The sequence below is a fragment of the Saccostrea echinata genome, unplaced genomic scaffold (genome assembly GCF_033153115.1).
Source record: "Saccostrea echinata isolate AGI-Se365-2 ecotype Australia unplaced genomic scaffold, CSIRO_AGI_Sech_v1 ptg000027l, whole genome shotgun sequence".
Classification (NCBI taxonomy): Eukaryota; Metazoa; Mollusca; class Bivalvia; order Ostreida; family Ostreidae; genus Saccostrea; species Saccostrea echinata.
In genome coordinates, this window is record NW_026889776.1 from 1,143,059 (window position 1) to 1,168,699 (window position 25,641).

Below are 25,641 nucleotides of genomic sequence, written 5' to 3' on the forward strand. Positions count from 1 at the left end.
TCTGAAAATTTGAACAAAATCTGTTTAAAAATGAGGAAGATATGAAGCGTCAAAGTTTGCGTCTAGGAAAAAAAAAAGAATAATAAAAATAATCTTAATCATCACAATCAGTAGAAGGTCTTCCGTTGGAAACGGAAGACCTTAATAATCTTAGCCATCAGAATCAGTAGAAGGTCTTCCGCCTGGAGCGAAAGACCTTAATGATTTCGATTCTTACATATTATTTTATTTCACACTATCTCACGCTTATTTTTATCAATCCTAACCGCCCGTGCGTTTATTCATTTCAAGTTTTATGCATTAAAATTGCCGACTTAACCATTAAGTTTGCAACAATTTATTTTTCTGTCTCATGTTTTAAACTGCATGTACACATGCATGATAAGTGTAAGTGGAGGTGACTTTTTCAATTCTCGGCATCCTCACAATGTCAAGGTATTGTGATTTCGGAACCTTAATTGACATTGTGAGTATGAATTCTCGGGAAAATCGGAAAGTTTTACGGATACATGCATACATGCATGCAAGTACAGAACATGCTCTTCATGAATTCGTATGTACAAGTGTACAAGTATATGCAAGAGCGCCCCAATATACGCATATCGAGTGTTTAAAATACAGAGAAATACAAAATTCCCCGTCTCTGTTTTACATTATCTTTGCAACAAAATATCGCTAAATCTGAAATCGATTTTATTGATTTATAGCTTATTTTGAAGTAAATTATCGGTCCGCTGAGTTGATAATGAGTTGTTTTATAACGGATTCATTTAGGGTATTCCGAATCGCTTTTTATTGATTTTATTGATTATTTATTGATTTTATTAACAAGTTTATAAATGGTTGGTATTAAAGGAAAGCCAATTCTATGAAAAATCAGATCTACATTACACGGCGAGTCTATCTACGACACAGCGGCCTTGACAGGGGTCAAATTTACATCACCTTTTGAGTGTATTGCAGGTCACTTCAGGGTATTTGGAATCACCAGGTAAATGGCTAAAAACAGTCAGATAACAACGAATTAGTTGGTATTGTTTACCAAAAGTATCAAAAAATAAAAAGAATTATTTTCTTGTTGAAGGTTCTTGTTTATTTATTAAGTTATTAAAGCCCCCCCCCCCCTCCCCCCCCGTAGGCACACAATAAAACAGCGTTCTCAGAGGCGGATCATGCAGAAAAGCAAATACCAACAAAATAATACTTTCAGAAATTACCTGATTGTAAATTGTTGTCATCTAATTAAAATATTATCCTGATAATTATGTATTTTTTTTTTCACACATGTGATTTTTTTTAATGCAAAACAATTAACATTGAACTGTCATAATTCTACGAGTAGGCTACCAAAAATGATATAATGATGATAAAAAATTTGTGAAAAGGAATTAAACCAACTCATATTTAGATATCATGATTATTAAGAATGACATATATATCACTGCATAACTTGCACGTACTCGTACACATCAACAGTGATCAATACTGATCAAGCGTATACCGGGACCCGGGATAGTCTTATTAGCTCTTTCTTTGTCAAATCATTACTTTCATACCCCTTGCATTTAAGAAACAATGTCTAAAAAAATATCTGACATATAACATGTATGTAGCGCGTGCAATTTATTTGACTGTTGGCATGTACACACGTGGTTCGAAATACTCCAAACTGTAGGGGGCTACAAATGCGGCCATACATGTAACTAGTATATTTTTGAGGTGTTATCAAAAACAAATAATACTCACAGAAGCTTATAAAATTGTCGTTCTATAGATACCTAACATGCCATGTTTCATCCACCAACAACGCCACGACATCGATGAGAAATATCACGCAACGTTTTCTTCGAAACGGAAGGAAGTTAATGAATTAAAATATTAATTTCTACTGGTAAATCAACCTGTCAAATCTAACATGGGCCCACATAATACGACTAAATTCGTTTCATGAATTAACTGGTTCTTAACAAATATATGTACATTATACAGTATCTTTTCTTTAGATCTGTTTGTTTATTATTTTCAAACACAATCTGTTCATATGTAGTTACACGAAATCCATGCACAACGGCGCTACACCTGTCAATCAAAATCACTCGATATTGTAAACTCAGTCTGGTTCTACGGCAGCACTTCCGAAGTGATTCAAAATATTCTTTCGGCTAATTCTAATTTTTCATTGAATAATAATATTTTGGAACAAAGTTGGAATTAAGGCTGGAGCTGCATGCTGTGAATTTATCACACCTGCAGTCTGCAGTCTTCCCTTCTTACATGTATATTAAGCATCTGTTAAGTATTGAATCAGAGAGCATAATATGCGGAACAAGTTTGATTGAGATTTTTACTTTTCCTTTAAGATAAAATGATTAATAACATAATTTATGCATCTAATAGATACATTTATTACATTTTCAACAGTGAAATACTGTAATTTATTTACTGAATAAAAGTGATATTCTGACATAGTGTGAAAGGATATCAAAATGGTATTCTCACAGTGTGAGAATAGCAGAAGTGCGGCAAAACTTACGATTTTCCTTCCCTTCACGAAGAGTGTTTTTTTTTAAAAAAAAAAAAAATCCCTGGCCTGTTATAAGGTAGAGTTAAAGAGCCATTCTGACAGGGTCTAATAGTTATACTGCCAAAGTTTTCCAAATATGCCGTTAAAAATCCATGTTTAAAACGTTTTTCAATATTACAATCGCTTAGCTATAACGTCTCAATCATGACGTCACAGCCTATGACACTGTGTTACAAAGAGACAGAGGGAAAGGGAAAATCTAAGAAAACAGAAAAATCAATGTTTTGTAGATGAATATGGAATTTATTTCACTAGTGGGACAGGATTTTTTTATATTTTCACGAGTGCAAAGCACTCCCCGCCCCAATTCAACCCCGATGTTTGTTGAGAGATTTTTTTCCACAAACTATATTTATTACACTTATTCATCAGGTGTACCATAGGAAAATTCGAGTAGAAGTACCTGTGGAAATTTCTGTTTGATCCCCCCCCCCAAAAAAAAACTGAAATTGCTTTCTACGGGCTTGACCACAGGTACTTGTGGACTAGATCCCCCCCCCCCCCCCCCCATATTCAACCTCGGAGCTTGTTGTACATTTTTTCACAAATTATATTTTTGCACTTATTCATCAAGTGTACCATATGAAAAAATCGTGAAAACCCCAAATAATCGTTCCACACAAAAAATGCCTCACTATGTATAGTTCACAAATTGATTTTTCATATTTCTTGATGAAATCAACATAACAAAAATCAACACAAAATTAATACCGAATTACATATAACTTGAATTTATCATTTGAATTTATCGTAAAGCACAAAATCTGTTCTGCAGGCTTCAAGGCCAGCTCAGGAACCCAAAGATGTCCTCATTTTCCGAGTCCAGTACAGAAAGTAAAATAAATGAAATGAACCACACGATCACTGGGAAGAACTCAAAAAAAGAAGACTCTTGAGGAAAAGATATTTTGATTCGACTTATAGACTGAAATAAACTGATATTCTCTTTTTGTCACTCTTTCCTGGTGCCCTGGGACTCTGAATGTAGGATCAGCTTTTTTTTTCACAGGTCCGTTGTACGGATTGTACCGGGGGGGGGGGGGGGCAGACTTTTCTGAAAATAGTCTTATGCTGTAGTTTTAATATGTAAATTTTTATTTAGTTGCTGCTTGTCCCCTCCCCATTCTTTGTTCCTCTACGGTCATACAGAGGCAAATCCCTGCAAAAATGTAATGAACCCCCCTCCAACACACACATTTTTTTTTTATTTTTTGAAAATGTGTATCGAGAAAGGACTTAAGATTGGAAAACATTTTCTGTATATCTCTACATCGAAAAATATAAAACAAATATTTTTTTTTTATATTTCCTTACGAACACAACATTCTATTAGATAATTATGCATAGCTAATTAAATACTGAATTAAATATTTCTCTTTGCAGACAATATGTTCTGCGTTATAGATCATGATGTGAAAGCGTATCGTAATGCACCTTGTAATTCTTTGGATTTTCAGATTGAAGGCCAATGCGAAAACCCAAAGACGCCGACATTTTTTTATGCTGCTGTAAACGAAGATCCCGGGGCATACACAGTTTTTGTCCTGTCCGATGGTCTATTTGTCTGTTAGCCTGTGTTAGCCTGTTGTCCGTAAAAACTTTAACTTTGCCCATAAAATTTGATTGGTTTGAACTATTGCTTTCATATTTCTAATGTGTATTCCTTGTAACAATGACTTTCTTCAGGTACCAACATATTTGACCTCTTGACCTTGAACTTGGAGTTTGATCCTCTTTTGCAAAATTTTACCAAACTATAACCTTGGCCAAAACTTTTGAACAGTTGGTGCTAGGGCTTTTATTCTTCACTTCTGTATCATTTGTGATAAGTCTCCTCCTTGGGTATAAATATGTTTGACCATTTGACCTTGACCTTGGAGTTTGACCGACTTTTAAACAACTTTAGCCTTGACAATAACTTTTGAATAGCTAGTACTTGGGCTTTCATATTTCATAGGTGTATTTCTTGTGACAAGGCCTGTCATTGTATCCCAACAATTTTGACCATTTTACTTTGACCTTTGAGTAGGTGTGTATTCCTTGTAACAATTAAGACCTTCCCTCGTACAAACAATTATGACCCCTTGACCTTGGGGTTTGACCTTTTAAAGAAATTAACCTTGGCCATAACTTTTAAACTGTTGCTACTTTGGCTTTCATATATATTTCATAGTATATTCTCTGTTCAAGACCTTTCTTTGGATAAAAACATTTCTTTTATCTTTTGACCTTGACCATGGAGTTGGCGTACATTTGAGAAACTTTAACTTTCGCCATAAGATGCCATATGGGGGCATCAGTGTTTCAAAAACACACCTTGTTCAGTATCCAAATCGGGCATAAAACATTTACAATGAACCTTTAAAGCAGTGAGTTGAACCTAATAAATTACGACTATAGAAATTATGATAATTTATTTCAATGTATTGTCTAAAAAAACGTTTATTATACCTCAACTAGCTTACAAGTGAAAACTCACTAGTAAAATAGAATTTGATTGGCTAAGAAGTTCACGTGTCCATCATGTTTGCCCTGCAACAAAACGTCGTGCGCAGCTATGTTAAGGCTGTCTGAAGGCTTAATATGCATTAGATATATACTATTTTATTTTGAGCTATGTTTTGATTTCAATTTGTACTCTTTGTATACATACACCGTTTAGTTGTAAAGAGAGTTGAATAAGGTATTATAAAAAAGCATTTCTGTGATGTCACATGACTGTGTTGATCACGTGACGGACACTTATAAATTTTCTTAAATGTTGCACAAAAATCGCATCGGCACAAGTGAAAAACAAAATAATTGTGAACGGCTTGTTACATAAATCAATTAAACGTATTCTTGGGTATATATAAAGTGCTGGGGGCAAGTCTGAATTTTATTTATTAAGAAAATATTTCACGAGAAATTCTACTTACCCACATACAAGGGGTAATTTTCCACTCTTCATCGCAATTTATACAAAGTGGGATAAATTACATACAATCCCCCAGCAAAATTCAGTTAGAGGACATATTTCTCTAGTAGATTCACACAGAATGTCTTCAATTAATCCTTATTATTCACTTGTGCCAGTCTAATATATACACGATTTATAAATGCTCACTTTGTCTACAGACGCGTAAGGGGGAGCGTTTCACATTTTTTTGTAATTGTTTGAATACATACATGTTAGACAAGAAAAAGGAATAACGATATTATACTGCAAATATTCACCATCATAACAGCCTTAAAACAACAGACTATGAATTAAACATCAACGTAAAAAAAATTCTACATGTGATGTGAAAGGAATGTAAAAGTTATGACACTTTCCCCGTTATGTCTGCTCAAATTTGCAGTGACTTGACGTCATATGCCATTATGACGTCATATCTAGGTGGTTCAGAGAAGTTACTGCGGCTGGTACACTGTGACATTCTTCGGACAGCCTTATCCTAGCCGCGTGTTTCACGATTGAGACGTCACAATTAAACCACTGAGGAGTTAGATTGTTTATAGCAACGCTGCTAACTTCGTTCTCGCAGGTAACAACAACTAAAAATTCACCAAAAATCACCTTAATCAATGGAATTGCATACAGATAGTAGATTAAACGTTTTTGTTAAAATTTTTGCACTTTTCAAAATTCATTTATAGAAATACAGCTAACATACGACGTCATGTGACGTCACAGTCTAGACGTTCTAAATGTCTCGTGCGGTTTGAAGAGGCGGATCTTAAAATTAATTCGAACACAATGTCCTAGAGTAGTTAGCACAAAACATCCTACCTTACAAGTCACGTGACGGAATTTAGTATTCACAAAGTTACCTGAAGTAAGAAATCACGTGGTGAATTATAATATTCAACATGTCACAATCCTTGGTTACAACACAGAGAGCGAATGTAAGAAGCAGTTTTTTCTCTTTTTAACCATGAGCGCATGTTTGTCTATTAATCTCCTTTAGACACATTGTTATTTATACAAATATACAACTACTGTTAAACGTAGAACAATAGACAAACATGCGCTGACTATGTACGAGGGGTGATCAAAAAGTTCGCGAACTAATTGAATTACTTCCTTAAAAGAAATAAAATGAGGTTTCAGTGCACATTATTTTTAAAGTAGTCCTCTCTAATTATAATGTACATCTGCCATTGTTCTGCCCATGCGCGAATCACGTGATCAAGGCGGTCACGTGACATGCACCGTGGCGTTCTGTTCAGAGAAGCTAAAAGATTTTTCCGAGTCTTATATTTCTTACCATGCAAGTTATTTTTTTTATAACAAGAACAGTCCATCTGTCAGAAATGGCCAAATCTCGGAAATAGGATGGTTGGATAAGGACATTCCTTCCCAAAATTAGCATGGTGATCATCAAAATCCGAGTCCTCTGTCTTGGGAGCGTCGTTTATCCAATGTGGATAAAGTATGGACGACCTCTTTTTTTATCATATCTCATATGTTTAAAGTCTAAAGTAAACGATATTTTAGGGATTTAATAATTATATTATTGTTAAGATATTCAACTATCTTTCTAATTGTAACTTGGCGTTCTTTCATAACAAATTACTCAACTAAGGACAAATCTTTTCCCCGGCTTGCTTTTGCTGGGCAACGGAACAAACATCATTTTTAACCATGTCCCTGCATTCACTAAAACAATCTATCCAATTAATGATTGAACTTCTCGTAAGTCTTTTGTCTTTATAAACCTTGTACAAATTATCATATTCTACTGCAAAGGAATTTTCAAGATATACGTTAAACTTTACAGCCGTTCGTTGCTCGAGTACGACTGAGTCAACCATTTTTTGTCACAAGTCACCTACATACTGACGTCATTTTCACATTGTGACGTCACAAACAAGGAGCAAAACATTATATAGCACCTGCTATTTATAGAATATGTGTATGACTATATGTGTGCCTAATTTCATTCTGATCTGAATTGTGGTTTTGTAAATATAGAGATAGTTTGCGAACTTTTTGATCACCCCTCGTATTAAGTCAGTAAAAAAGTGACGTCCTCATTATCGAACGGAGATTCAAGAAATTGTGATGACCTCTGCCTTTGAAAACAGATTTGAACTTCGTAAATACACACTTTTATTTAACGTAATTACATAATGTTGTAGATTGGATGTTGACCATTCTTGCAAAGAAAAGAAAAATGCTTGTTTTGAAAGTTTATTTTGTCGCAAATTTCGCTTGTCCTTAAGTGCAGTCATCCTTTATAAGGGGTGGGAGGAACACAGGAAACTTTTTCTCAGATTGCTTGAGATGGGTTTGTCCTGACCTTGAACAAAGGTTTTTTTCCGGCAAGTTCAAGGTCACTGGCAGATAAATATTATTTCTTTTCCATGCTATAACTTTGTAATATAAAATCACTGGAAGCTTTTACTTGATACATAGATTGTTTATGATACAAGAATGTGTTTTGACCTTGATCCAAGGTCTTTCTGGCAAGTTCAAGGTCACTGACAGAAAAGTGCAATATTCTTTTTCAGGTATATCTTTGTCATTGAGTATCACTGGAAGCTCATAATTTGTTCAAAGGTTGTTTTTGACCTTAGCATAGGTCACTTAGGCAAGTTCAAGGTCATTGATATAATAAGTGCAAAATTCAAAAGGTCTAGTCTCCCACGTGGCGCAGTGGTAAGAGTGTCTGCTCTAGAGTCGTGGATTAAGGAGTTGATCCTTATGTCGCAGGTTCGAATCCCACTGTGGGACGCAGAGACCGATCCTTCTGATGAAACCGTATAGTGGCAGTAGGTGCTGGCACGAAAAAGATCCCTCACTGCTCAATGGCCATGAGTGCCGAGTATAGGTCAGAATTTGCAGATCTCCATCGGCAAATGGTGGCGTCTCCATATGATTGAAAAATTCTCGAGAGGGACGTTAAACAACATACAAACAAACAAAAAGGTCTATAATTTTGTAATAGAAAAAATTGCATGCATTTGCATTTCACTGAAAAGATGATAAATATATCATCCAGAGTGTGTAATGGCCTTGACTTAAATGCGAGGTCACTTAGAATATGATGTTTTGGATGAATAGTCTGAAAGAATAGGTGACTGTGAATTTTTTTTAAGTCGGTGACATACAGATGGTGTTTGCTCTTAACCAGCTGCAGTATGTGTCATGGCTTGATGCAAGGTTATTTGGACGAGTTCAAGTTCACTGACAGAGGAATTTTACATTCCTTTACTGTCTTTCTGCTGTTAAAACATTGAAAGTTAATGTCCCTTACAGGATTGTTTATAACCTTAAAATGTTGCATGACCTTGACTCAAGATCGCTATGTCCTGTCCGGAGCTCCGACGGAAGACCTATTCGTTGCATTGCAACGAGCTCGGCTCTAGTTATTATTATTTTTTATTTTATTTTTTTTTTTTTGACCTTTTCAAATCGCGGTATCTCAAAAATTACTCAATCATTTTCAGCCAAATTTTCAGGAATGGTGTGTTATTTCATGTCATTTGGAAATATTGAAAACGTTTGGAGAAAGTTACTTCCGGTCAGGAATTATTACGATTTTTTTCAATTTTTCCACTAAAAATCTAGTCCATGAATGTTCTAAGAAACTGTTAAAGGTAGGAGTCTGAATCTTTCAGGTATGATAGAATTTGGTTTGTAGATGTGTGATTGATACATTTTGTGTGTCGTCGTCACTTCCGGTCGTCACAAGAAGTGATTAAAAAAGGGTAATTTTTTAGCTTTTTTATTTTTCATTATTTTTTTTATGATATTGATAAGCTAAATAAAGTCTTACAAGAATGCTAAATATGTAATTTGTTTTAAAATTGATCAACTCTAAATATTTATCATTTTTCCATTTTAAGCGATGGTGTTTGATATTGTATTGGTTAGCATGTTGAATTTTCACGTGGGTGATCCCAATTCAATCCAAAGAATGTCCGAATTTTTTTCTCACTTTTTGGGGCTCAAATGTAAGATTTTATCTTTAAGGGGTTGGGGGGGGGGGGGGGGCTATGTCGTTCGACGTCAGAGCAGTGGTGTTTGACGGCACAATATCTGCGTGTCTTTTTACTCCCTCATAAAGTGTTTGCAGTTGAATTTTGCACTAATTAATGTACATAGATGTGATATGACAAAACGAGGTAAACATGTTGGTACAAATGTATATGTAGCTAAATACCTATGCAATTGTATCACAAATTGGAGATTTGCCGAATTGTATTTTGAAAGTAGAATTTGTTACTTTCTCATTTTGATTGAATAATATATAGCAATTTCAACTGAGAGAAAAATAAATTTCGATGATATAATTATTTCAGAGCAAGATCCGTAAGTAAGAGCTCAAAGCAGTTTAGCGCATAAAGGTATGGTTAATTAATGATATGCAGTGCATATACAGAATAAAACTACCAGTTATTAGTTATTTTATCCGGGAGGAAATTGGAAAATCCACTTTCGGTTCCGAGTTGCAGACAAATTTCTGATTTCAAAATGAGATTTTTTCCACGGATAATCTCAAGAACGGCTAAATATTTCAATGTCAAACTTTTAAGGGATTATAGATCGTGATTGGGCCTAGCCTAGCTACATTTCGTTCGTCGTCCGGTCGTTCACGGAATTGATCAATGAAATTGAAATTTTCATTTTTCCTTTTGTAAATTAATACTTACATCACATTATTGCATCTCTTTTGTAGTTTCGAAATATGTTGGTAGCACCGGAAACAAAAACTACATTATTTGATTATTGAAATTTCCTCCGACACAGTAACGATTCAAATTTTATGCGTGCGACACAGTAAAAATTCTGTGAAAATCAGAACATAAATTCTCTCTAACTGAAACTTTAATCAAAGAAATTTACCGTCTTTCAATTTTTAAGGCAAAACACTTAAATATCTTTTAATAAGGGCACTTTGTCTTGCTTCACCTTGCATAATCAATTAGCTCCTAGACCCTTGCTGGACTTCACGCATGAAGGAACAAAGACAATTTGTTTTCACACTTCCCTGTACATGTAAATGTATAATTGCTAATTGCATTTTTAAATGTTATTTAAAAATTTAAATATTATTATAAACATATATCTTTATACTTCAGAATTACTTCTCTAGAATTATGTTGGCACTGTGAGTCAAACATCGTACCGTAATCGATTATTTAATAATTGATGTATAAATATATTGTTGAAGAATTTAAAGACACCCCCTAAAAGTATTTTACAATTCTAAAGTTTCTTTTTTTATTCCGTTAATTCGATCAACTGACAAAAATCTCGACAAATTTAATTTTAAAGATGGTAAGTAGATCGATTGTATCGACAAGAATTTCCTCTGCTCTTCAGAGCATGTGTAAAATATGAAGTTATATATATATAAACAAAAATATCAAGGTTTAATATACACTTACAACTTGTAGACAGTGATACAAGTCTATTATATAAGTTTTTTTTTAATCGAACTTATCTCTTTTTTCAGTTGTGTGTTTGGGGGGGGGGGGGGGGGGGCTACAGTTTGTCTTATAGTACATTGTATGTACATTATTTATATGGATACATTCTAATTGATTTAAGTATCAATTAATTTATTATTTTATTCACATGTACGACCATAGCATTTGTATAGCGAATTAATGATAAAAAAAAGTTATGTTTGTGTTTGCTTTTGTAATTATAATAAATATAGTGGTTCAGTTGCGAATTTGATCGCGAAAATACCGCGAATATTAGTGGTTCACGTGAAGTCTGCAACACAGTAAAATTTCAAATGATGGAGAACCCTGCTCATGTAAATTTTTTCTTAGTTCATTTCTTTGTATGCTATATGCTAGACAATTCATAACATAGTGCTCACACTAAATTTGTACGGGGTTCGAGATTTTATCACTCGTATACAGACTTCAAAATCTAGTTGAGAAATATTTGTAAAAAAGTAATGGGAAAAATGAAAATGTAAATCTATTCATTGTCGAGGAACTATTGACTAAGCAATATAGTATATTTTTTTCACTATCTGATTGAATTGCGAACCATTTCCAATATAAGAAATTCCATCAACATCCCATTTTTCAAGAAAACTTACCGAAATTTTGTTTCTAAAACATATTTGATTCACAAACAAATATGACTTAATCATTTGACACACTTATAATGAATAATGCTCGTATCTAGCTTATTTGTCACTGAATTGCGAAGACATCTAAATTGATCAATAAATAAACATTTGCAAAATACATGTACATGAAATATGAAGATAACGAAAAGCAATCGATCTCCAAAGTCCACTGAAACAACACAAATTTGGAGCAGAGCAAACACGGACCTCTTACACATCAGAGGTTGGATCAGCTGCAATGAAAGAGTAAGCATCCCCTTCCGACCGGTGACACCCACCGTGTGCTCATTGTCATGATCAAGCAAACGGACAAACACTTCGATAATTGAATGTTTAAATACATAACAGTACAAAAATGACCAGAGAATGACATAACTAATCTCATAGTACATAGTCCACTAATGAGTAACATATCTTTCAAATAGGCTGGTTTTCTTTTGCAATCAGGTTTTTCCTCGAATGGTTTAGTTGGTGTCGATTCGGTCAGTTCAACGGATTGTGTTTCTGGTTCACTTATGCTAAAAATAGTGTTTGGTTTGTTCACTTGAATAGGATCTGTGCAAATCCTCTCTGTTTGCTGTTTGAATAATCTTCCACGATTGAACGCCTCAGCGAACGGTCATGACTATGGAAGTTACTTTTGGTATCTCGCACATGAATTCTATTTCTTCGATAAGCAGTTCATTTTGGCCTTGAAAACAAGAATATCGTTAATTTCTCTGTATTTCAAGTTGTGTCCCTCTACATGCTGGCAGAATATTGCTTGACCAACATCCAATTCACTCTGCTCACGAGACTTTCTGACAAACTATTTCTTTACTCTCTGCCTGTGTTGGTTCCTCTTTCTGGCGATTGCGAGGGTTTCTGGTTCCTCGAATTTCAGAGGAAACTATAGAATCATGCCACGCACTTTTCTGTTAAACATTATTTCCGCAGGACTACAGTGTAGCACCAGTATTCCGTTTCGGTGTATTCCTTTAATTTGTTCAAGAATTGCTTCATAAGGATCTGCCTTTTCTACTTCACATTTCTCTAGCAATTGTTTTCATGACGTTTATATATGACTCAGCTTTGCTATTGGTCTGTTGATGAATAGATTATAATATGATATGAGAGATTCCCCACCTCTTTGCAAAATCTTGGAATTCTTGGCTTACAAATGGGCCGTCTTCAGAATGAGTACATTTGGAACTCCAAATCGAGCGAAATATTTCTTTAGTATAGCTATTACTCTGGACTTGTCATAGATGTAAGCATGTCGATTTAAATGAACATAGAGAAAAAATCCAATGCACTTGAAATAATGTTTTCCATTAAGCTCAAACAAGTCAAGTCCTATTTTCTGCCATGGATAGCCCTCTGCAGGCTGCATCAATGGAAATGGAGCTTTTTGGTTCCTTGGTTTTCCGTACTGTCGCGGTAGCTCAGTCGGTGGAGCGCTCACTCCGTGATGGAAAGGTCGTTGGATCAAGCCTCAGCAGCGACTGACCTAAGTCGATAAAAAATAGGTAGCCACTGTCCCTTCGCCAAACGCTCGGCACTTTGAATTGAAACTTGCAGGTCTTTCGGATGAAACTTTAAAAACCGAGTCCTTGTTGCACGGCAGGCTGTGGCACGATAAAGATCCCTCACTGCTCAATGGCCATGAGTCCCGAGTATAGGTCTATATTTGAACCCCTTCACCGGTATATGAAGACGTGAAAATCTTTCGAACGGGACATAAAATACAATCAATGCATACAAAACATACAATTAATCATATTGACAATAATAAGCCAACTGCTTGATATATGTATTCATTCCTGGCCAAAGTATTGTTTCTCTTGCTCATTAACATACTGTCACATCCAAAGTGAGCTTTGTGAAGTCTGGTCTTCATTTCCTTTCTCAAAGATTTCCGGATTATTACGGCTTTACCTTTAAGGATCAGACCATCCCTATATAATATAGAGTCTATAAAATCAAAATATTTACGAATTTCTAGTAATGTAACATGTTTCCGTTTTCTTGATAGCCTGCATTTTCTCATCTATTTGTGTTGCCTCTTTAATTTCCAGAAGACAAGCATCAGGTGTCAGATGTTTAATCAAGCTTCAACGTACGACAAAATTCTTAGTCTCACACCAAAATTATCCTCTTCACTCTTCAGATATGCACGACTAAAAGTGTGCAATTGTTAGGTTAGCACCTTTGACACATACAAAATCAAAGGCATGAGTTCCATCTCTTCATAATGTCCTGTGATCGCTTCGGTGCCATTGCAAGAGGGGTTTTTTTAGGATGTCCCCTAAGGGTTTATTGTCTGTTTGTATTGTCTCTTTAATTTAAAGCCATAATATACTGATTGAAGCATTCTAGATCATATAACACGGAAAATGCATCTTTCTTGATCTGTGCCGAGGTTGTTTCAGACGCTGTCAGTGAAATCTAGATGCATATTCATTATTCTACTGGTCTGCTGTCTTGAAGAAGAACGGCACCAATACCGTTTTTACTACTGTCCACTTGTACAACAACCTACTTTCATGATCGAAAAAAAAGCTAGTACAGGGATTTCTGGGGGTATCTTTTTGATTGAACAGAAAAGACTGGATTCGATCGTTCCAATATAATACGAAATTCAACATCTGGTGCTTTACGTGCTCCTCAAATGTCAGAAGAATACTCAAAAACAGATGGGCGAACAAGGCGAACAAAATGCCTACTGTGCGACAAATATGAAAGTGAAAAATTAAATCTCAATAATGACAAAGTTTCTTTTATATTTCAATTAATATGAACATATACTTTATGTAAAATAACCAAAAATCGCAAAAATCTCAGAAAAATTTAATTTACTTGACTATGAGTAGCATACATATACATCAAAGAGGGGAAAAGTGGTTAATTCTTTAAAACACGTTTTTCCGTGGGTCATTGCCCCCTTTTTCCTCAATGTATGACTAAAAATATAGATTCTTCGGTTAACAAAAACATGGAGCGAAAATCCACTATACCTTAAAAATATTCTTTTATGAAACAAGTCATTTAGTCAAGGGTCATATCACAAATATGATTTAAATACCGGTTTCTGTCATGAGCGATATAGAGTAGTGGTAGGCGTGTTACTCTCAGTGAGATAATTAATATTCAGTATTTTTATTGCTTTGGTTCGAACCCCAAGAATACCACACATATTTTTTTTTACATCACAGAACTTTTTTTCCAAAGAAAATTCCGCATAAATGTTTTATTTGTCATTATTTCATAACTCCACTTTAAATACTAAATTCACAAATTGAATATGTCTTTCATACATTTGAAGCTCTAGGCATTTTGCAAGCCCTGTTCGCCAATCTCTTATTAAAAATTTATCATGGTTTAAATACATATTTCTAAATAAATGTTATTTACATGAAGGTGTTTTTCTGCCAAATCAGAAATAAAAACGAGCAAGCTCTCCTATCTTTATCAACAAGTTGTTTTAACCGAAAGAAAACTTATCATTGTTATTAAATCAAAAAATAATGCCAAGGTAGGTAAAATGATTAACAATTTCATTTCAAAGTACCATTGATATACCACTTTCACAAGAGCAAATGATGAAATCTATGGATTAGGAAAGGGTTTTTGCCTTTTGTTTAGGTGGACTAAAATACCAACTTCAAGTGGGTTTTTTTTCCCGATTATAAAGTTGATTTTCCCTATTTTTAGCTGACCTCTGTTGAGAATATCACCCCGTGCTATTTCTAGATCATCTCTACCCTCTACTTAGTTGGTTTAGCTACAATGTACTAGTATCCGATTTCCAGTCTACGAAATAAAACAATTTTTACGTTTTAACGAATACAGGAATTTTAGATACTCTGCTTTCCATACCTTTTACGCCATATTTTTAGGTTAATTAATGTGGAACCATCATTGTTCCTGGGGGACCAATTTTGATTTCCCGGGTCTCCCTTAACACGAACACACATCCCCACGAACAATTATTTTATCCACATATATATTAATTGAATCTTCGGTATATGCAAGTTACCCACGAAATTAATTCCCATGAACCAATAAAATATTGCTTGTCCTTGAACACTGACCCCAGCAAATTAAAAGGGTTCCACAGTAGTCAATTGATGTAACAAATTTTATTTCAGTAGAATTTGTGAATCTACTTATTTTAATTTCTTTTATCATAATTAGCTGGTTTTGTTTTCCGATAATTATTATTACTATTTCTGTATATATAAAGACGCTATATCATTAATGGTATATGATGTGCTTAGTTTATGATTTAATCCTATCTTAGTTAATGCACATTAGATCTCTAGTGTAGCAATGTGGTTTTTATAAACTCTTAAAATCTTAAGATTTTTGCAAAGTATCACCATAATTAATAAAAATGTCAAATTTAATCCAAGTCTAAGGGTAATTTCTATCGTTGCATATTTTGTCACCACAATTAATCAAAAAGCAAATTAAATGCATTTAACTTCTTTGATATTGTTTTATTAATATAAATAAAGCTCTCACAATTTGACACTTAAAAATTTTTAACATGACTTTACTTAGTGCATAAGTAAATAAGTATTTTATTTTATATTTTTTTGTATATCTTATCTTCCGCTACGAAATGTGCTTACGCCTGATTTTACAAGACTGTATATTTCTTTTCTTCTTTATCAGTATCAACAGTATGAATAGTAGTTATACATATTTCAACTACTAAATCCAGTTTCCAGATAATGAGTAACAAGAACTTGTTTGACAACATCGTAAACAATTTTCTGATCTTTAAAAAAAAATAACTTGAGATGCTAATATTAACTGATCTTTTTAGGCAGTATGCCCCCTATCCACTTCTGTCATCTTTATAAATCATCTTAAAAACTCATTAATGTTGAAATCTTGCAGCTTCTATTTTCTTTTAACATTATATTACTCATTTTGTTTCAGTTTTGTCTGACAATATTCTTATTACAGTCTACTGCCACACATACGTGTATGACTCATTAAATTAGGATACATGTATTTCTTTTGAATTGCCAAAAGAAAAAGATAATTTCAAAAAGTAATACCTGTAAAGAAATTTAAAACAAGAAGGAGATTTAAAACGAAGGTTAATTATATTGTTTCATCATTTCGATTTTACTACATTCATCATTTATATTTTTTCACCCGCTTAATCCAACCCTTAATGAATAAGATTACATGTATGTGTTAATACAAGGCAAATGCCTATTGCGTGAAGTAAAACATCTCGAATGGTATCCTTGTATCAAATACGCAAAATTTTGCAATCAAAGCTTTGTCAATCGTATATTTTCACCTTTAGCACATTCCTGATAAGTTTTAAACAGTTCAGTATCAAATTTCATGTTAGCAGATTCTCCAGAGATCGAATCCTTTGTACCAAGAACTCCAGAGGAAGTCAAAGATTCTGTTACAGTGAGATGTAATGCGACTGCTAAACCAGCTGTAAACCGGATGTATTGGAGAAATCCAAACGGAGCAACAGCCTCAAATAGTAATATACTACAGATCAACAACATACGGAGAGACCAGAGTGGTGTATACACATGTCACGCTGAGAATACACTGACACCTACAGGTCAACAACCTTATACGGGAAGAGGGCAACAGACTCTTACAGTAGATGTACTTTGTAAGTTTTTACTATGGAAAGCCCTTATTGTCTCTTGTTTATAAACTTTTGTGATGTTACCTCTTGATTTTACACTGATATCTTAACATTACATGCTGATACTTTAACATGATATGCTGATATTTTGACATTATATGCGGATACTTCAACATTATATGCTGACTTGTATATTCCCCGTTATAAGTAGACCTAATTTTGTACTCATATGATGCAGAATTAATTCAAAATCTTCCACACGAAAAGAATAAATCTGTTGCTGTGGCCTTCATTTCGACCTTCAGATATATCGAGGACTTGAACTCGAAAAAAAGACACCACATAGTCGGACACATCTGTTTCATATTTAGATATTTTGCTTGAATAAAAAAATTAATGACAACCTAACAACGAAACTTTATGATAAACGTGATGACTTCAACTTTTCAATAGTCAACTTCCCTTATTTATGTAGCTATGTACCAATATAACCTGTATATGGAGTTTATATCTCCCAGTTGATTCGATACGCAAGAGCATGCTGAACGTACGAACAATTTCTAAAATGGGGCAAGCTATGATGAAATAAGGACATCAACAACCCCGTCGAATGTTGACTGACGCTTTTTATACAGAGTGTTATTCCATAATTTTACCCTGAATTGTCTATGAATTTTTCTGATTCCCGGTCATTACAAAGAGCAGACGGCCGTACTGACTGATCGACAGGGGATGCTTTCCCTTCAATAGCACCTGATCCTACCTCTGATGTTTTAGAGGTCGATGTTTGCTCTGCTCCTGATGTGTATTCTTAAGTGGACTTTTGAGCTTGAATAGTGTTCGTTATCTCCATTTATTTCGTGGAGAAGTATAATTCAATCTTATCTCAATGATATAGAATTGAATGATTTTATAATTACCAGGTTGTCTAAATAGACTACATGTATGTATCTTCATCATTACCACTCTTGTACAGAGACATTTTCGATACATGTACACAACTTAGACGTAAACAGGTCAGGGACTCCTATGTTCAAATCCCAACATCCCAAGGAATTGCCCTTTCATAGACAATGAGATCCCTTATTAAAGGGTTTTTTATTACGTCTCAAAAACTTTTGATATGACAAAGTTTACATGTTATTTAAATCATATATTTAAAATTCTTTGCTAGGAAATTAATATTTTTGATGTTTCAGCGATTCAAAGTTTGATATTCTCAATATGCATATTTTCATCGCCGATGTTATGCGCCATTTCTCTGACGTCATAGGTGTCAATCCTGGTCAAGCGAAGTACTTATTGTGTATACAAAAGGGCTCATTTGTTGCGTCTATTAAACCTGTTAGAAAATAATTAAGTGATAAATGGATAATTGACAGCTAGTAAGGTATAATTTCTGGTTTTAGGATGCACAAATGTGCACAAGAAAGGTCTTAGGAAGATTTTTTCCCCATTTTTTCTGGACTTGGTCGAGAGGTGAAAGGGGGCTTTTTTCTGCAAACGCGCGTTTATCTCCATTCAGAACAACCGTTTACGCCCGATCACGAATTTTCTATACTATAAAATATTTAAAGGAAAAGATACCTATCTTATGGTGGCATATTTCTGCCCCTTACATGCAAGATAAATTTGTAGATATGCGACTTATTTATGTCAACATGCAATATAATTATGTTGACTTGCAAGTTACCAATTTCTTTAGAAAATCTAATTTTAATATTGGTAAACTTACTAACTAACGCCAATATATGACTACATACAAACAAGATACAAGAAGATTTTTTTGACATGCGCCTACACGGCAAGGAACACGCTAAGTTCCTTAGCAGTACCATTGTCAGAGTTAAGCACTAAAATTAGTTCGTTGTCATTACCTCACAGGTGAGCTCGAGGTTAAGATAATGTCCGTCCGGTGTCATTCAAAACATACAAAAATTTTACTGAATGCATAAAAATTCATGTTTTTGTTCAATTCCAGGAATACACTTCAATATTGGGGATTAGATACAGCATTCAGTATTCACGACAAACATTTATGTCTCTGTTATCCTAAATATATTCCGAGTAGTTTTGATTGGCGATCACATACCATAGTGTAACTAGTATTAATTGTAACGGGGACCGTTACAGATGTTCCCCAAACGCTCACCAACTTCCGTTTGGTGTCTTATTCCCTGTTAGCTTCATTAAATAAGGCAATCAAGTATATTGGCTTTTTTACGCATTACTCGCGCTCGCACGGGCATGCATGTACAAAATGACCATGTCAACTTGTCTACACTTTTGATACATCTTTATATTCAAATTTCATCAAAAATAAAAAAAATTCGGCTATATTAAGTATATCTGTTATTTTACGCATTGCAAGCGCGCGCACGTGCATGCATCTCCATGAGACCGTGTCATCTTGTCAACACTATTAATATATCTACATATTTTGAGTATCAAAGAATTTCATCAAAAAGTATAAAAGTTACAGCTTTATCAAATATATTGGTCATTTTAGCATTGCATGCGCGCGCACGTGCATGCAAGTGCATATTGACAATGTCGTCTTGTCTACATTTATAATATGTCTATATTTTCTGAGTATCAAAGCATTACATCAAAAATGTAAAAGTTATGGTTATATCAAGTATCTTGGTAATTTTACTCATTGCACGCGTACGCACGTGCATGCATGTGTGCGCTGACCATGTCATCTTGTGTACACTTCTAATATATATATTTATATTCTGAGTTTCAAAGCAATTCATCAAAAAATGTACAAGTTAAGTCTATATCATTTGAAATGGTTATTTCAATCCTTGCGCATGCGCACACGTGCATGCATGTGCATTCTGACCATGTCATCTTGTCTACACTTTTAATATATCCTGACATCCTGAGTATCAAAGCATTTCATCAAAAGATATGAAAGTTATGGCTATATCAAGTATATCTGTCATTTTACTCATTGCACGCGCGCGCACGTGCACGCAGTGCATGCATGTGTGCGCTGATCAAGTCTTCTTGTCTACACTTCTAATATATATTTATATTCTGGGTTTCAAAGCAATTCATCAAAAAATGTACAAGTTAAGTCTATATCAATTATATTGGTAATTTCAATCAATGCGCATGCGCGCACGTGCATGCATGCGCATTCTGACCATGTCATCTTGTCTACACTTTAATATATCCTTATATTCTGAGTTTCAAAGCATTTCATCAAAAAATATATAAGTTACAGCTATATCAAGTATATTGGTCATTTTACGCATTGCACGGGCACGCACGTGCATGCACGTGCGCGCAAAATGACCTTCGTTCCGCAAATCTACATAACAGTCCTATGAACCCTAAAAAGGTTTCACCTCAATTGGATGTGTAGTTTCGGAGATCACTCACGGACAAAAAAGTACCCAGGAAGAAAAATAATAATAACTAGATGCGATCTCGTTGCGAGCAACGAGTGGGTCTTCCGTCCGATTTTTGATAAGATGAGATACGAATTTGACTGAGATTTTCGTTCATAAATATATAAATAGTGAAAACGTACAATTTGCTTCAGTTATGTTTAACAAAATTTTGATCATTATGACACCAAAAAACGCAATGTTTGATGTAGATTTTAAAATATTTACAGTAGCAGATCGTGAAGATGAACATTACTGTAAAAGGGTTATAGATAAAAGACTTTTGGCCCCTCTGAGCCCCTAATTCGAGGGGTCAGCTCCTTTCTCTTAAAATTACATGAAAGGTCTAGTAATTCTCAAGACTTTTTGTTCAACAACTATTCAGAAGTTTCGTTTCGTTTTCGAGATATGTGGACTTGAAATATTTAGGGGCCGTCCCTTAAAGTCCTTATAGGGGCTGTTTAGGAAAAATTCAAAGGATGCACATTGTTGAGAACATCATTCTAAACAACTTTTGTTCAATATTGCTTTTCAAAATATTCCCTTCTTTCGAGATATAAAGCATCAAAGATTAAGCATTCTGGCCCCTTATGGTCCCTAATTACGTAATATTTGAAGAAAACTTTCAGATATATAGTTGCAGATTGTGAAGATGAAAATTTTTGCTTCAATAATTAATATCAAAATATTTAACGTTAAAGAGTTAAAGATGAAAGACTTTTGGCCCCTCTGAACCCCTAATTTGAGGGGTCAGCCCCTTTTTCTTGATATCACATGAAAGGTCTTGTAATTCTGAAGACTTTTTGTTCAACAACTATTCAGAAGTTTCGTTTCGTTTTCGAGATATGTGGACTTGAAATATTTAGGGGCCGTCCCTTAAAGTCCTTATAGGGGCTGTTTAGGAAAAATTCAAAGGATACGCATTGTTGAGACCATCATTCTAAACAACTTTTGTTCAATATTGCTTTTCAAAATATTTCCCCTTTTCGAGATATAAAGCGTCAAAGATTAAGCATTCGGGCCCCTTATGGCCCCTAATTACGTATTATTTGATGAAAATTTAAAGATATATAGTTGCAGATTGTAAAGATGAACATTTTTGCTTCAATAACTAATATCAAAATATTTAACGTTAAGGAGTTATAGATGAAAGACTTTTGGCCCCTTTGAGCCCCTAATTTGAGGGGTCAGCCCCTTTTTCTTGATATCACTTGAAAGGTCTTGCAATTCTGAAGACTTTTTGTTCAACAAGTATTCAGAAGTCTCATTTCGTTTTCGAGATATGTGGACTTGAAATATTTAGGGGCCGTCCCTTTAAGTCCTTATAGGGACTGTTTAGGAAAAATTCAAAGGGTGCACATTGTTGAGACCATCATTCTAAACAACTTTTGTTCAATATTGCTTTTCAAAATGTTTCCCCTTTTCGAGATATAAAGCGTCAAAGATTTAGCATTCTTGCCCCTTGTGGCCCCTAATTATGTGCCATACGAGGTAAAAATCATAATATATAATTGTAAATTGTTAAGATAAATATTTTTGCTTCAGTAATGTATACCAAAATAATGCTTGTTAAAGAGTTATCGATTTCAGACTTTTGGCCCCTATCGGCCCCGAATGTGATGAGTCAGCGCTTTTTTCTTGATACCATGTTACAGATCTTGTCATTCTGCACAAATTTTGTTCAATATGTTTTAACAAATTAATTATACTTTAAAAGATATGATATAAAATGTCTCAAAAATTCACTCATGATTCGTGTCCTAAATTTCGACCCCTACCGAGCTTCCATACTAGGCACTTCCGGAAAATATCCAAACCCAGGTGCAAAATGGCAACATGTCCTCTATCATCACTGAAAATTTCAGCGGTCTAGCTTAAGCCGTTTTTGAGTTCCATCGCAGACAAGGAGGTCCTCTAAATTTTGATAAAAGGGCGATAACTTCCGACCGGAAGTAAATATCACTTAACGAAATTGCCGGAATTAACTTCAGATGTCAACGCATCTACCATGAAAATTTGAATGAAATCAAACGAGCCATCTCCGAGAAATCGTCTGCACAAATTTTGTAAGAAGAAAAAAGAATAATAATAAAGGTAAAAAAGAAACCGAAGAATAATAGAAGGGTCTTCCGCTGAAGACGGAAGACCCTAATAATAACTAGTGCTAATTGTAACGGGAACCGTTACAGATGTTCCCCAAACGGCTCCCCAATTCCTTATGATGCCCCGTTCCCTACAAGCTTCAATAAATTAGACAATACTTTTATAAGGGTATTTTATTGGAAAACTACTCCGATACAGCCATATTGGTATTAGCCAATCAAATTTCAGCGCATGTGCTTGCACATGTTTTCTACATTTTTCAAATTAATTTTCTTATAGTGTCTCACAATACATACATTTGTGTTAAATATTAAAGAATCTCATTGAAAAATAAGAGAGATGTAACCCTTTAAGTATTAGCCAATCAGAATTCAGCATAAGCGCATGCATGGCCTTGCATTCAGTTTTGATAGTATCGTAACGTAGGAGCTCAATGTGCCTATCCATGTCGTAAATTTCATCCTGTTTTGTTGAAAACCAAGGGAGTTTTAGACATTTAAAATTTCAACCAATCAGATTGCAGCACACCTGCATGCGCGTGTTTTCAAGAAATCTCCTATATAACATGTTTTAGCACCTTATAATGTATACTTATATTCTAAATTTCAAAGTATTTGTCAAAAAACAAGGACATTATTGAGATTTTTGTATTAGCCAATCAGAGAAGAGCGCACGTGCATGCGCGTGAGTTCACGCTAATTTGACCATGTCATCTTGTCAGGACTACTAATATATCTTTATATTTTGAGTTTCAAAGCAATTCATCAAGAAATATAAAAGTTACGGCTTCATCAAGTATATCAGTCATTTCAGTCATTGCACGCGCGCGCACGTGCATGCATGTGCGCGCAAAATGACCTTCGTTCCGAACACCTACACAACATGCCTATTAACCCTAAAAAGGTTTCATGTCAATCGGATGAGTGGTTCTATGAGAACACTCCCGGACAAAAAAGTACCGGAGAAGAAAGTAGAAAAAAAGAATAATAATAATAATAATAACTAGATGAGATCTCGTTGCGAGCAACGAGTAGGTCTTCCGTCTGATTTTTCGATAAGATGAGATATGATTTTGACTATGATCTTTGTGAAAACATAATAATATATAAACTTCCCTAATTAGATTTCATTTTTTTGATTTATATAACATTATCAAAGAGCTACAGATGACATGCTTTTGGCCCCTCTGAGCCCCTAGTTTGAGGGGTCAGCTCCTTTTTTCTTGACATAAAATGAAAGGTCTTGTGATTTTGAAGACTTTTTGTTCAACAACTATTCAGAGATTTCTTTTCGTTGTGGAGATGTGCTGAATAGAAATATTTAGGGGCCACCACTCCAAGTCCTTAATGGGGCCATTTGACAAAAATTGAAAGGGTGTATATTGTTTATAACATTATTCTGACCATCTTTTGTTCAGTATTGCTTATCAAAATATTCCCCCTTTTCGAGATATAAAGCGTCAAAGATTTAGCATTCTGGCCCCTTGTGACCCCTCATTACGTAATATATTATCAGAATCTTTTCATATATTGTTGTAAATCATTAAGATAAACATCTTTGCTTCAGTAATGTATTACAAATTATTAATCGTTAAAGAGTTATAGATGAAAGACTTATGGCCCCTCTGAGCCCCTAATTTGAGGGGTCAGTCCCTTTTTCTTGATATCAAATGAAAGGTCTTGTGATTTTGAAGACTTTTTGTTCAACAACTATTCAGAGATTTCTTTTCGTTGTGGAGATATGTTGAATGGAAATATTTAGGGGCCACCCCTTCAGGTCCTTAATGGGGCCGTTTGACAAAAATTGAAAGAGTGTATATTGTTTAGAACATTATTCTGACCATCTTTTGTTCAGTATTGCTTATCAAAATATTCCCCCTTTTCGAGATATAAAGCGTCAAAAATTTAGCATTCTGGCCCCTTGTGACCCCTTATTACGTAACGTATGATCAGAATCTTATCATATATTGTTGTAAATCATTACGATAAACATCTTTGCTTCAGTAATGTATTACAAATTATTGATCGTTAAAGAGTTATAGATGAAAGACTTTTGGCCCCTCTCAGCCCCTAATTTGAGGGGTCAGCCCCTTATTCTTGATATCAAATGAAAGGTCTTGTGATTTTAAAGACTTTTTGTTCAACAACTATTCAGAGATTTCTTTTCGTTGTGGAGATATGTTGAATGGAAATATTTAAGGGCCACCCCTCAAAGTCCTTAATGGGGCCGTTTGACAAAAATTGAAAGAGTGCATATTGTTTAGAACATTATTCTGACCATCTTTTGTTCAGTATTGCTTATCAAAATATTCCCCCTTCTCGAGATATAAAGCGTCAAAGATTTAGCATTCTCGCCCCTTGTGACCCCTTATTACGTAACATATGATCAGAATCTTATCATATATTGTTGTAAATCATTAAGATAAACATCTTTGCTTCAGTAATGTATTACAAATTATTGATTGTTAAAGAGTTAAAGATGAAAGACTTATGGCCCCTCTCAGCCCCTAATTTGAGGGGTCAGTCCGTTATTCTTGATATCAAATGAAAGGTCGTCTCATTTTGCACAACTTTTCTTCTATATGTTTTAACAAATTCTAAATATGTATGAAGATATGAAAGAGAAGGTGTTAAATTTTGTGAGATGTTTCTGAGACATTTTTTGAGTCCTACCGAGCTTCGGCGCCTTTTGCGCTAGAGATATTTGGACACCTGCCTGCAAATCTAGAAACCTTTCCCTACCTTCACTGAAAATCTTGAATTCATATCTTACGTCGTTTCGGAGGAGTTTCCAGGACAAGCCAACCCTCTGAAAATCAGAAAATCCTAAATATCTCGAGATGGAAAGTGACGTCAT

The 25,641-nt window shown here is 34.6% G+C and overlaps 1 protein-coding gene across 1 annotated transcript in view; it reads left to right on the forward strand.

Annotated features, from left to right (window-relative positions):
- Nucleotides 1–25,641, forward strand: part of LOC133193090 (B-cell receptor CD22-like) — a 239,232-nt gene that overhangs the window by 137,583 nt on the left and 76,008 nt on the right. Inside the window, exon 6 of the mRNA XM_061329064.1 lies at nt 17,027–17,305. Coding sequence (XP_061185048.1) covers nt 17,027–17,305 — 279 coding nt within the window. The remainder of the gene's footprint in view (nt 1–17,026; nt 17,306–25,641) is intronic.